The sequence below is a fragment of the Oryzias latipes genome, chromosome 17 (assembly GCF_053564925.1).
Source record: "Oryzias latipes strain Hd-rR chromosome 17, Olatipes_Hd-rR_3.1".
NCBI classification, from domain to species: Eukaryota; Metazoa; Chordata; class Actinopteri; order Beloniformes; family Adrianichthyidae; genus Oryzias; species Oryzias latipes.
Window position 1 is genome coordinate 20,680,050 of NC_136253.1, and position 13,105 is coordinate 20,693,154.

Sequence of the window (13,105 nt, forward strand, 5' to 3'; positions counted from 1 at the left end):
GAAGTACGGTAGGCTTTGTGGAACAGGAAGTAGATCAACACCAGGCTTTTTTGCAGTTTGATACTTTTTTACTGCAGTTTTCTGTGCACTACGTGGGCATTTAAAGTACATTGTTCACAACATTATTGGCATTTTCACCTTTATTTTTTAGTGAGCAAAAGTCCTTAAAAAGGAGTCCATTTTTTCTTTATTTAGATGCTTACAGTAAAAAAAAAAAAAAGAAACCGTGAGAACAGGTCATCTGGTTCCATTTCAAGAACAATGGTTGTAGGAATCTTTGTAACAACAGTAAGAAATTGGTCCAAGTACAATGTTCACCACATGGACAGGAGAGCATTCCAAAACAGGAACAGTGGACACTTACACATTGTGCTAAATACTATTTCAAAATACAGCTCCTACAGCAGACTTGAGTCGTAGCTTTATTACTGTTTGGAGAAAAAGTCTTTGCTCTTCTGGACGTCAGGCTTGATGGTGTCACTACCTGGTTTCCAGCCAGCTGGACAGACTGAAAAGAAAGAGCGATGAGCAGCAGGTCCCACTATAACAATGTGCCAGTATAAAAGCACAGGCGCAGTGTAAAGAAAATATTTGTTAGGGTTAAAAAAAAAAAAAAAAGTCTGGTTTTAGGAAAAATAATCCAAAAATGTAGTATTTTTTGTATTGTAATGCAAATAAACATACTGTAAACATTTGCTTCAAAGTAATTATTCCCAGGCATGCAGATCAAGGTAATAGCAGCAGTAGTATCATACCTTCTCCATGCTCGTCAGTGAACTGAAACGCTTGAACCAAACGCAGAGTCTCTTCAACCGAGCGTCCAACTGGCAGGTCGTTGATGGTGATCTGTCTCAGGACGCCCTTATCGTCAATGATGAATAAACCTCTAAAATCATGGAGAGAAGAAAAAAAATTGCAGGTTTAAGTCAACTTTAAAGTGTGGGTGACATGGCCTATTTTAATAAGCCAAAATATAGTAAATAGTTTCTATTTCATGTTGCGATTGTTTTTAATATTTTTCGAAAAAGAATAAATAGCGAAAAACGCAATATAAACAACGAGGACGGCCGCCGGCTTCACGCATTCCGCCGAATTCGCGCCGCCCTGTTTGTGACGTAACGAAAGGAAGACAAGGCAGACAACATGGCTAGCACCGATAGCGAAGCACAGAGTGATGCTACCGTCTCTATTAGCGATTTATCATCAGATGAACAGAAAGATGAAGAGGAAAGTTGCGGAGATTATCATGATGATGAGTCACTTTTGCAACCGTATCGATTCGAACCCTTTTGCGAAAGTGAGGAGGATATAGCAGAAAGTAGTAGGTCTAGTGATCATGCCGATCATGACGATAGCCAGCATGAAGATTCGGCTAGACTCCAGCAAGTCTAAAAAATGTATAAAATTAAATTACTCCACTTACCCTAAAATATACTCAAAATGTCCCCTTTTGGCCTAATCTAAACAAAGGTAAACACTGGTTTTCAACCCAATTTACAAAATAAATGTCACAAAATAAAAGTTTCCCAGATATTACTACTCTTTAGTTAACAAAGTCACTGTATACCATTAACAACTGTGGAACATTAACAGTTTTACCCGTTTGAACCCGTTTGAAACCTTTTCTCGTGCGCGCGCGCGCGCTCACACACACACAGTTTAGTTTACTCATGGTACCGGCACCTCAAAAGCAAAAGAAAAAAAACGTTGCAGGCCTGTTGCTTCTCTTGCAAAACATTGAGTGCGTTGAAATACTCCAGTTGGATCCAAGGACAACAGAAAACACGACTACTTCGCCTCAATGTGATCCATCGTGATGCACACTAGCTTAGCAGCCTCCGCTCCCGACTCCAGCGCCGTCCTCTCCGACCCAGAAAACGGCTCGCTCGCTTCCAGCTCACCCGCCTTTCCTCGACTCAGAAGCCAAGATCCTCCTCCCAACTCTCCGTTCAAAATTCTTCGTTTGTGTCCCGGTTTTTGTCCCTTCGAAAACGCAGACTTCTCTCCTGCAGATCTGGAGGGAAAAATCCTTCGCCGTCCACCTTCTTGAACTTTCCCCTTTTCAGCAGCGTTTCTTGTTTGGGAATTTTATACACAGATACACTTTCAGTAGATGTATTGCTACATCCAGCTGCCACACAACGACTTGGCATGTTGATGATTAACAGATTTAAACACGAGAGAAACGAAGACTACCGGTTTTGTTTACATGCTGTCCGAAGCGGAACTGCGAAAATCAACGCCTTTCATGACGTCACAGGTCATATCGGGTTCACTTCCAGCCTGCGCTCTAGCGGCAGATCCAAATCTCTGATTCCTTCGAAAGATGTCTATTATTCATATGCTTCGGATTTTTTTCGACGCGAACTATTGGTATCAATAGAATCAGCGTTTAAAGGGCTTTTTTATTTGACAAAGTTGTTCAAAGCATGGCATCCACACTTTAAGGTCTAATTTAGGGATGTGCAAATAGAAAAAAATAAAAAAAACTCTGTTGTGTCACCTGTAAGCAATGCCTTCATCTTCTTTCAGGACCCCATAATCTGTGGAAATGGTGCGGCGCGTGTCAGACACCAGGGGGATCTTCATTGAACCCAGACCGCCTTGTTTCCGTGGTGTGTTTGTCCTTTCAAACCAAAACAAAAAGAAAAATTGATTTCAACTATTTGCAAAAGTTGAAGCACAAGGTATTATGTTAAAAATCTGAAAGTACCATGCAAAATGAGAAAAGTGAGAGTCCACAGAGGCAGCGATGACTTCACAGCCAATCTTCCTGAAGTCGTCAGCAGCGTCGCTGAAGGCGATGATCTCAGTGGGACACACAAAGGTGAAGTCCAGAGGATAGAAGAAAAAAACGACATACTTTCCTGTAGGAAGAGTGAAACAGGAAAAATAAAATATAAGGTATTAGTGCTCTTGCGCTGCCTTAATTATTGTTTACAAGATAGACTGAGGCTTTTACCTCTATAATCTGACAGCTTCAGGTCTTTGAACTGGCCGTCAGGCATCACAGCCTTAGCTGTAAAGTCTGGGGCCAGGCTTCCAATCTTTGCCTTTCCTGCTGCCATGTTTGTCCTTACTGAAATACAGAAGGAGGAAGTGGGATTAAATAAAAAAAAAAAAAAAAGCCTTCCTCGTTTGCCAGACAAAAAGCACGAATCTATGCATCCATGAAAGAGGAAGTAGTAAGAGTAGTAGTTTTAAGAGTTTTAACGTAATGCATAATCAACTGGATACGTGAAATATAACAACATTTAGAAAGAACATGATACAAAAGTCAAAATAATGAACTGGATCAATGAAGTGGGTTTTTCAAAATAAAAGCGTCAAATGAGAGAATGGTTTGAAAAAGAGTTGGAATGTTATTTAGACAGTGTCCACTTAAACTAGTATTTATTACAGCTTACGAGCGCCTCTTTTAGTTTACATTTCCGCATGTGGGAGACAAAGTTAAATGTTTTACTTTTGGTGGGAAAGAAGATCGCCCCGTTTTGGGGAACAGAGAGGTTTTCACGCCCCACAACGCTTAAAAAAAAGAAAGAAAGAAAACGTTTAGAGGCCCAAAAGTGTTAGTCTTAAGACCCAATTCATTTAATATAATATGGGGAAATAAAAGTTATAAAAAATCTGGTTATTTGATTTTCCACACGAAATCAAATCCCGAACGGAAATAAACAGACACTTGTTGAACTGAAAACTTCCGGGTTTAACTGTATGAAAAAAAAAAAAACCTTTAAAAACACAAGTAAACGAGAGGGGGGGGGGGGGGTGGTAAGATGAAGGCATTATGGTACTCACCTCTTAGCGATCACGCCACACCAACTGTCAGAAGCGAACGTGCGGGCTCGAGTGCGCTATCAGGAGGTTTTATAAAGCCCAGAAATCTCGCGATAACATCGACCGAACAAGAACAGAACCTTTCCTTGATCCCTATTTCCAGAAATGAAGCATTCAGCATGACTCTGCACTTTTTAACTGCTATTTCATGAAAAGGAAGCTAGAGAGATGCCTCTTTTTTTCTAACATCTCTAGTTTATGAAGCCATTAATTTGTTTTAAAAACACAGACGAGGGGAAAAACAGCGTTTGGTAGCTTTCTCAATTTTTCTCATAACTTTTGTCAAGTATACATTTCGTTTATCCATATTTCTTAAACTCTTCCTCTCCTTTTTTTCTACTTTGGCCATGCCCTTACAAAAAAACTCCCGGTATGGAAAAGTCTTGTAGACGTTATATTTCAACCAGGGTATTTTAAGCTGCATTTCTCTTGCCAACGATATTATATTTTCTTAAGCAGTTTCTGGAAAATCTCACTCCCTTCCTTCAAACACTTTATTGCAACACTGTGTGCTTATCCAGATTGCTGCCAAAGTCATTTATCTTTTTCATTTCCTGCTTTCCTCTCCTCTGTAATATTTACTGGAAGGAACAGAACACATAATGTACACACTGTCTCGCACAGAAAGAGGTTTCTTGTTGTTTAATTACAAGCCCTAAACGCTTAAATAAAAGCAAAAAAGGTAAAGAAAAACAACAAAATGTCTTCTGTTTAACAAAAATAGATCTGCATAATCCTTAAGTGGTTGCTCTTCATGTGAATCATTCAGTCTTGTCAAATGATTAACCTATGTCTAGTTCTTTATTTAGATACCTCACTTTTAGTGATTTTCTCACACCTAGAGCGATGATGCGTATGAATTGTGAAATGCTAACGTTCAGATTTCTCTGTTTTGCCCAGAAGCTGATCTCATTTACTCTAACTTAATGTTCATATGACCACAGATCTCATGATTGATATTATCTCAAAAGGGGGAAACAACTCAATGGAGGTCAAACAATAATAATAATAAGACTACACACAGTAGAGTAAACAATAGTGTATATAAAGTTGGAAAGAGTTCTTCTGTGTATTTTCTCTGTCATGGCAGAAGCATCCCTCCGTCTTCAGCTATAATCAAGCTGCATCTTTGCAGGCTGTTGCCATAGCGCTACTTCAAGGACCAGACTGGAGGGAGAAACACAATAACCCCCTTTAGAAGCAGCACTCTGAGCCAGTGATCAAACGCTGGCCTGCATTCATCCCCTTTCTCATCCTAATGTCTGCATAATGAGGGCGTGTGATCGTACACGTTTGAAGGACACTTGTGGGGCTGTCATTGTGGTTTCAGTCAGCACTGCAGTTTTGAAACACAATTTCCCACAGATGTGAAGGTGGGCTGAAATGCTGCTAATGTCTATTTTAAACTAGAATATCTACAGGCATTTTACCAAATTATTGAAACCACAGTCATTTTAGTACAAACCTCTTATCCGCTTATCAGAAATTGTGTAGAGATTGCGTGAATTCTACTCAAAAAATGTCAGATTGACTGAAACCATTTGTGTTGAAACAGCACAAAGAAGAATTAAAAATTCTATCCACACAAATTAGGTGCAACACGTTTCCCCTATTTAATTGTGTTAATCCTATAAATCATTTGTTTCAGTGTTTGGTTCAATGGTGTCAAAATCGGCTGAAGTTCCAACCCATACACAAGTTAAAACAAAAATGGTGCACAAATTTACACCATTTTGATGAAATGTCTTTTAAAAACCTTTAATCTATTTTGCTCAAAGCTGAAGTGAATGCCTTCATGGTGTGATCGGGAAATCCTATTGTTTACTAAAGCAAAGCCTCAGGTTTCCAGAGCAAGAAAACAAACCTACTCCACCATCAAATGTGTGTGATTTAAAAAGAAATGTCAAAAATGTCTCTTCATCAAAGAACTTTGTTTGAATTACACCAACATCAGTTGTTTTCTCCCGATCCTAAATGTAGATAAAGTGATGCGTGCACTGTGGAGTGTATTTTTCAGGTAATTATGTCTGATAAAGCTAAATGTTTAATGAGGAAATAGCGGTGGGAATACGGGAGTTGAACAGTGGGAGGTTGATTGGGTGCCACGTTGAATCTTGCCTTTTTTAAGGCAGTGATGGAAAGAAATCAGCAGGACCAGATCAAAAGGAGGACGTGATTGTGGCATGTATAGCACACGTAGGTCAATAAGCAATCTAGAATCAAAACATACATGGATGTTAGGTAAAGCTCAGTTCTCAGCAAGTTTGTCAAGTTGAGGTCTGGATTTTTAACTTTTTTTTTAAATGCTCTTGATGAGGGCACTTTACATATAGCCTCACATTTGGCTTGATTCATGTCAATATACACAAAATGAACATAAATTGATTTTCTGTAAAACGAGGCCAAAATCATAACCCTTCCCACCATATTTTATTGCAACAGCTTATGCTTTTATGGATGTTTTTAAGGTTTTCCCTTTAAGGTCTCCTGTTGAAAATATAAAATTCCAGATAAACTCACAGCTAAAAAACCCTTTTTCACTGATATTGTCCCACTACATAATGTCTTTTCCGATGCTGGTGAAATGGACTTTGTTTTTCGTTTAGTTCCTCACTACTTTTACGTTTTTTTATTTGTTCCAGCCATACAATGTCACACAAGTAAATAAAAAACTCTAAAGAGACAATAATTATGAATAAACTGTGAGTGAAATAACCCCAGATTTTAAATGTGTGTCAGGCATTTCTAGGACCTTTGATGCAAAATATTTTCTAAAAGGAAGCTGTATTTGTCATTCTTTTCTTCTGCTTGTGTCCTTGTCATCCAGTCTATTAGTATAGTAGATTTTGTGAAAATTCTATAATAAAGCTTTATATAAAAACAAGTTTTTCTATTATTTCTTGAAACTGATTAGTAAATCATTTAAACGTAATGACTTACTGGTTTGTTTTAACATTTTTTTGTCAGTGAAATCTAGAAGAAATTTTGTTGTTCTCTTTTCTGCCTGTAGTGGGCATTGCAGGCTGCACTATTAAAAAGTTGATGGGATATCACAGTCAAAGTGACAGTTTTAACTTTATTCGGTAAAAGCCTTAACCTTGTTGTAAATGGCTAATTTACTGTCCAAAAAAGAAGCAATTATCAAGATTGAGTCACATTGCGTGATCTTATGGTGCGTTATACCTTTAAGAATACTCCCGCGCTCGTCCACGCAACCGGAAGTCAGAGGGAAACCGTGTGAGTATTTCGCGCCAAATTGAAACGCAGCAGCAGTCATTTACAGCGACGCGAGGGGATCAGTTCGGAGGTCATTCTATTACCTTATCTGCTGGCGTTTTCCTAATGTACGAGCAGGTGTTTTAACACATGTTAACTTTATTATCTGAACTGGTTGATGGCGGGAAAAGTTTTGAATGCACGCTTTTCTCCCCGCTCAGCCCACATGGAGGAGGCCAATAAGCTGATCGGCGCCGGGAAGAAGTTCCTGGTGATGGGGAAGGCCGTGGAGGCGGTGAGCGCCCTGCAGGAAGCCTGCGGCATGCTGTGAGTTCAGTTAGTTTGGACCTAAAAACCGAATATAAATGTGCATGGCATCTTTCATCCCACTGACCCTGAACGCATCACATTGATCAACATGTGTTTCCAATCATTTAATTAAGTGCAATTAGCCAGGTTGTAGACCAATTAAGCTGGAGTTGAGTTCGATGCATTTAAACCTTTAACAAGTGTTATTAAATAATAAAATTGTAAACAAAAGCAAAACACAAGTTTGCTCTTAATGTATTTATTAGGCACTAGGGGTGTCTAAAGTGCTTAGCAGTCGGTTCAAATAGCCTTAATAGTATTTAAGTTAATAGTAATCAGATTACACAAATGTTTTCTGAGGAATCGCCGGCAGTGAGATTAAAAAAAAAGTCCTGAACTGTCTTAAATGTAAAATAAAGAAAAACCATAATGATATAAAATGCACACTAGACTAAATTTAAAAGAATTTTAAGAGTAAACTTTTTTTTTAAGATCGTTACGTTTTTTTTCTTGTGGTTTTTCTGTTTTAAATCCTGAATAGAATGTCTAATAAAAGGTGAATACGATTCCTGATGACGGTACTATTTTTTTTTTCTGGATTTGCAGTTCTTATTCAAGGACAAATATTTTAAAATGGCTTTTCTATAATCTGATATAACTCGGTCTTTCATTATTCCACCTTCAAAATGTCTTTTTCTTCCTCAGAGCTAAACAGTACGGCGACACGGCAGATGAGTGTGGCGAAGCGTTCCTCTGGTGCGGTAAAGCTCTGTTGGATTTGGCACGGTAAGAGTTCAAATCCAAAGCAGCTCCGATCATACAAACCTAAAAAAAGAGACTGGTCCGATGATGGCTGTGCGTGCAGTATGGAGAACTCTGTCCTGGGAAATGCTCTGGAAGGAGTGCCGGAGGAAGATGAGGAGGAAGACAAACCCAAAGACTCAAACATTGAGAGCACGGAAAGCATCGATGGTGAGGAAATGCTTTGTAGAGCAGATGTCGGCGTCTTCATGGCCGCTGATGTTTTTTTCCCGTTTGGTCAGAGGAGACCAGGGATGAGCTCCGGGTTCAGGTGTACGACGCGATGGCAGAAAAAAAGGACGAAGAAGAGGAGAAAGCCGGAGAAAATCAGAGTGAAGGTGCAGAGAAGCCTGAAGGTCAACAGCCTAAAGCAGACGAGGGGGAGGAGCCAAACAAGGATGTCAGTCAGGAAAAAACGGAAGACGGGAAGGAGGCAGACCAGGAAGCAGCTGCTGAGCGGGAGGAAGAGTCTGCTCCTAAAGACAAACCTGAGGAAGAATCAGAAGAAGCCGTAGAAGGTGACGTTTCCTTGACTTCAAGTGTCAGAATGCTGTTGATGACCTCTCCTTTAACCGCTGGTGTTCTTCAGACGATGAAGGTGAAGATGAGGCAGAGGAGCAGGGCGATGGTGCTGCTGAGAAGGTACATCCAGACGCCCCTGCGGTCCTCTCTGGACTCTTTCTGTTTTAACATATTTGTGTTTGGCACCAGGACAGTGAGGATGAGGAGGTGGGGAACCTGCAGCTGGCCTGGGAGATGCTGGAAGTCGCTAAAAGCATTTACAAAAGGTTTTTCCAGCTCTTTCAGTGTTTACATTTCTCTCTCTCTTTTGTTTAATTTAATAAAGCTTTTTAAATCTGTTCCAACCAGAAAGGACACGAAGGAGGCCCAGCTACTGGCCGCTCAGGCGCACCTGAAACTGGGGGAAGTTTCTGCTGAATCGGGTACCAGAAGACTTGCTTTTACTTCCCTTATCTGCTTTTTTTCTCTCTTTGAAGCTCTTTAAAGGGGCCTCAAATACAGTTAGAATTGTTGCTGAAGTATTTTTAGTTTTGTAACTGCAGAAATGTGAGGATGACGTGCATCACTCACCATTTGTCTCTACTGCTTTGTGAACCGATGTGGATTTTTTTTTCATGCATCTGATCAGCTGGTCTAAGCAGCGCACCGATTGGTTGATTTGAGAAGCAAAAGAATTGGACTTGTACCGTTGGTTTTGTCATTGTAGATCAATGCGGGTGCTTGAATGCACGCGTGACGTTTCTCACACGGACAAAAACAAAAAGGAGCTTACTGTTGTTGGGACTTAGGTTACCGATGGAGGCAAAATCATGGAATAAAACTAATAAATGCAACATTTTCAGAAACTTATTGCATAACGTTTTGCACATTGATGGAATTATTAAAAAAATAGTATTTTTCTGTTAAAGAAAATGACGCGTTTCATGGTTATAAACCGTATTCCTGTTCATCAGCTCTAGACCTGCATAAAATACTCTGGTTGCTATGCAACAGTCAACCTCAGTAGCTGCTATTCTGACGAAAAAAACCATTTTGTTTGCTTTTTTTTTAATTAATTTTTTTATTATGCAATAGAGATTAGGCCTTTATTTCACGTCTCCTCTGACTTTAAGGAAACTACACACAAGCCCTGGAGGACTTCCAGGAGTGTCTGAAGCTGCAGGTGAAGCACCTGGAGGCGAACAGCCGTCTCCTCGCCGAGACCCACTACCAGCTCGGCTTGACGTACAGCCTGAACCTTCAATACAGCCCTGCCATTGAGGCGCTGAACAACTCCATCTCTGTCATCAAGAGCCGCTTGGGTAAGGTCTTAGACAAAAACTAAGGTCGTCCTCGGTGTACTCGGTCAGCCAGCTGGCTCGTCTTTCAGAGAAACTCGAGGAGCTGATGAAAACCGCTGAGGGTCCAGAAGCTTTGCCTGATGAGAGGAAAGAGATGGAGGAGCTGAAAGCTCTGCTGCCAGAGATCCAGGAGAAGGTGGAGGACGCCACAGAGGGCCTGAAGCTGGTGAAAGCGGCTGTGGGGGGAGATCAGGTCAGATGGCAATTGTTCTTACAAAATAAAAGATCAAAATCTGTTGTATTCCATGTGAAAATGTTAAATAACTTTCTTTTTCTTCCTGCAGGATGGAGGATCCCTTGTAAATGGAGGGGCTTCCAGTTCATCTGTAAGTTACTTTTTATTTTTTTCCCTTTTATTTTGAAAGAACTTCTTTGACATGACTCCTCCCCCTCCCTCCTAATTAGGTCAATGGCACTTTAAGCAACGGTGGGCAGACCTCTGCGGTTCCAGTGTCCAACATCTCCCACCTGGTCAGGAAGAAGGTCCGATTTCCTGATTTTTGTGAAGTAAAGCTCAAACTTTGAGCTCGTGTTCACGTATCTGAAACGACTCTTTCAGAGGAAACCAGAGGAAAGTCCAGTGAAGAAGAATGAGGTCAAGAAGGCAAAGCATGACCAAGACCAGGAGCCCGCCGCCACGGGAGACTCAAACGGACATGTCGACGAGATGGAAGTAGCAAAGTGAGACTTGGAAACGGAACCAGCGTCTGCTGCTCTGGACGGTTCATCTGCTTCACTGTTCTGGTTTTTTTTTTTTGTGAGGTGTTTTGTATCGTCAGGATCTTAAATTCTCCAAACTAAGTTCCTTCTCTTTTAATGTAAATATGTATTTCTGTGCTTGTTGGTTGTAGTGACTGTATAGATCAATAAAGATTTGTTGAATAAAGGGAAGTGTTGATTTGATCTGTGAATGAAACAGGAACACACTTCCTAAGGTTTTGGGGTTTTCTTCAGGTCAGTGTGGGACACATGTTGAGTTTCCATTTAAAGGATTTTTTTTTTTTTATTTGGAACAATTTTAAAAAATGTTTGTCTACTTTTGTCACATGTTTGCTTCTAGAGGATGTTTTAATTGATCTTTGGGTGGTAAACCCACAGGTGGGAATCGCGTTTCATAAATGACAAGGTTATCTAGTACTTTAGGCTGGAAGCCCTTTACAGTGGGTCCCTTTTACCCCCGTGCCCACCAGGCCTGAATTTAAAAATGCATAAACATGCTATCTTCTGCTTTGATCTATTGAATGACTTGCAGGTTTCATGTTGAATGCTGACACTTGGTTCACCTTTCAGCACATCTCAGGATTTGCCACAGCAATTCCGCTTTTACATTTTGGTTTGGCACATTTTTATGCTGATGTCCATCCTGACAACCCTGTATTTTATCTGGGCTGGGGACTGGCACAGGGAGACCCAGGCTTGGGCCCTCTAGTGGCTACATTAGTGTAAAGCACGTGTCAAACTCATGGCCCGCGAGCCAAATGTGGCCCTCCATGTCATTTTATGTGGCCCACGAGAGCATAAAGGTTTTTAATTTCTTAAAATAAAAATTGGTGTGTATTTATTCATATCTAGGGGGATTCAGGATGAAATATCGGATTGGGCAACTATACATTAGGACTTAAACACTGTCCATATAACCAAACCTGGCAGAATCAAATTTAAAAGGATTTATTCTAGCATATAACATGTTTTCTATGCAACTGTTATTGCCACTTTAAAAAGTAATAAGTTATTTAACATTAAGGAGTAGTTGCATTTATTTTTCATTACATTTGGTTACATGTCTAAGTTACATCTGGCCCTTTGAGGACAACCACTATTGCTGATGTGGCCCTCGATGAAAATTAGTGTGACGCCCCTGGTGTAAAGTGTGACGGTCTTGCCCAAGACCTACACTGAATGAAAATCATTGCCCCCCCTGGAGAAAACCCCCCACTTTTTTCATGCGTCCTCCTGCCTCTTACGCTCTGCATTTACCTTGCTTGGGACAGGACACTAGTTTGGGCCTATAGTAGTCTGCATTTACCTTTTTTTTTCTTTTTATGTCTATTTTTCCATGTCATTGATTTTTGACAACTGTTCTAATTTTTGTTTTTGTAATTCTTAATCTTTAGTTAATTTTAGATTGGGGGGAGGAAGGCAGTTGTGGCATTTGGGGGGGGATATTACCTATGTCAAACCTTGATACACACACATTCACACACTAATGCCAACCTATAACCACCAGGAGCAATGTGGAGTTCAGGGTCTTGTCCAAGGACACGGCGACCCTCTCAGGTAAGGGAACTGAACCTGCGATCTTTTGCTTAGAGGTTGACCATTCTACCTGTGCACCACGGCACGGCCACATGCTTTCATAGCCCGTCTTAAGGCCGTTAAAACAAAGCTTTTCTGTAAGGCCTCATTAGCGAACAACTGTCTTTTTTTTCCCCTTTCAATGACACCAATATCAGTACAGATGATCTGGTTGCTAAACTTCCTTTTCTACACGTTTCCCTCATTGTTGGTGTGGAGAAAATGGACATAAAACATTTGATTAGTTAGTACAAACCAAGAATAAAAGCAGCTCAGACAAATAAAACCATTAAGATTAAAAAATATAAATATACGGCCATAAACCATTAATAATTGAAAAGCAGTAAAAAGCTGATTTTATGATACATTTATGAAACTTGCGGAAATTTTAAAGAGCGGATATAAGAACACTGTTTTTTCTGTGAGAAAATGGGACTATTAGTAGTCAGATTCATATAATGCAGTTGTGTTTTCTTGAAAAACGTATTTCCCAGAGGAGACGTGAACATCACACGCTGATCATCTTCTGATCGATTGTCAAAGCGTTCCCCGTGGTCTTTCAATCACGATTATGCCGTTGTTAGCCACAAATCTAAAAACCTGTCTTTTTCTAGGACATAGTTTCTTTAGAGCAGCAGGTGTTCATTAGAAATTCACCTCATGAGTTTCGGGCGGAACCGTTGGTGCAGAGCAAACCCGTATCCACTTCCCATCATCCATCTGTTTATATGCTCTCCTGCTAGCTTACAGCCCCTCACACCCCCCCAACCGAAGATTACCGCTGC

At 40.3% G+C, this 13,105-nt stretch overlaps 2 protein-coding genes across 3 annotated transcripts; one reads left to right on the forward strand and one right to left on the reverse strand.

The window, feature by feature from the left end:
* Positions 1-122: 122 nt before the first annotated feature.
* prdx1 (peroxiredoxin 1) lies at positions 123-3,938 on the reverse strand. 2 transcript variants are annotated; one of them, XM_023965078.2, is made up of 7 exons: positions 3,799-3,836; positions 3,464-3,525; positions 2,963-3,079; positions 2,714-2,867; positions 2,504-2,626; positions 756-886; positions 123-508 (listed from the first exon to the last, which is right to left on the reverse strand). In XM_023965078.2, the coding sequence occupies exons 3-7, from the start codon at positions 3,066-3,068 to the stop codon at positions 426-428; spliced, it is 597 nt and encodes a 198-aa protein (XP_023820846.1). In that variant the 5' UTR covers positions 3,069-3,079; positions 3,464-3,525; positions 3,799-3,836; the 3' UTR covers positions 123-425. The 2 variants fall into 2 exon arrangements, with proteins under 2 accessions (XP_023820846.1, XP_023820844.1); XM_023965076.2 differs by lacking the exon at positions 3,464-3,525 and having other exon boundaries at positions 3,799-3,938.
* A 3,104-nt stretch (positions 3,939-7,042) lies between these two features.
* On the forward strand, positions 7,043-10,916 carry LOC101155799 (histone-binding protein N1/N2). Its single transcript, XM_011486493.4, has 13 exons — positions 7,043-7,181; positions 7,275-7,380; positions 8,068-8,148; positions 8,228-8,334; positions 8,406-8,681; positions 8,753-8,805; positions 8,875-8,951; positions 9,034-9,107; positions 9,798-9,986; positions 10,055-10,218; positions 10,310-10,351; positions 10,431-10,508; positions 10,585-10,916. Exons 2-13 carry the CDS (start codon positions 7,280-7,282, stop codon positions 10,708-10,710), a joined length of 1,368 nt encoding a protein of 455 aa, XP_011484795.1. The 5' UTR covers positions 7,043-7,181; positions 7,275-7,279; the 3' UTR covers positions 10,711-10,916.
* The last annotated feature ends 2,189 nt before the right edge of the window (positions 10,917-13,105 follow it).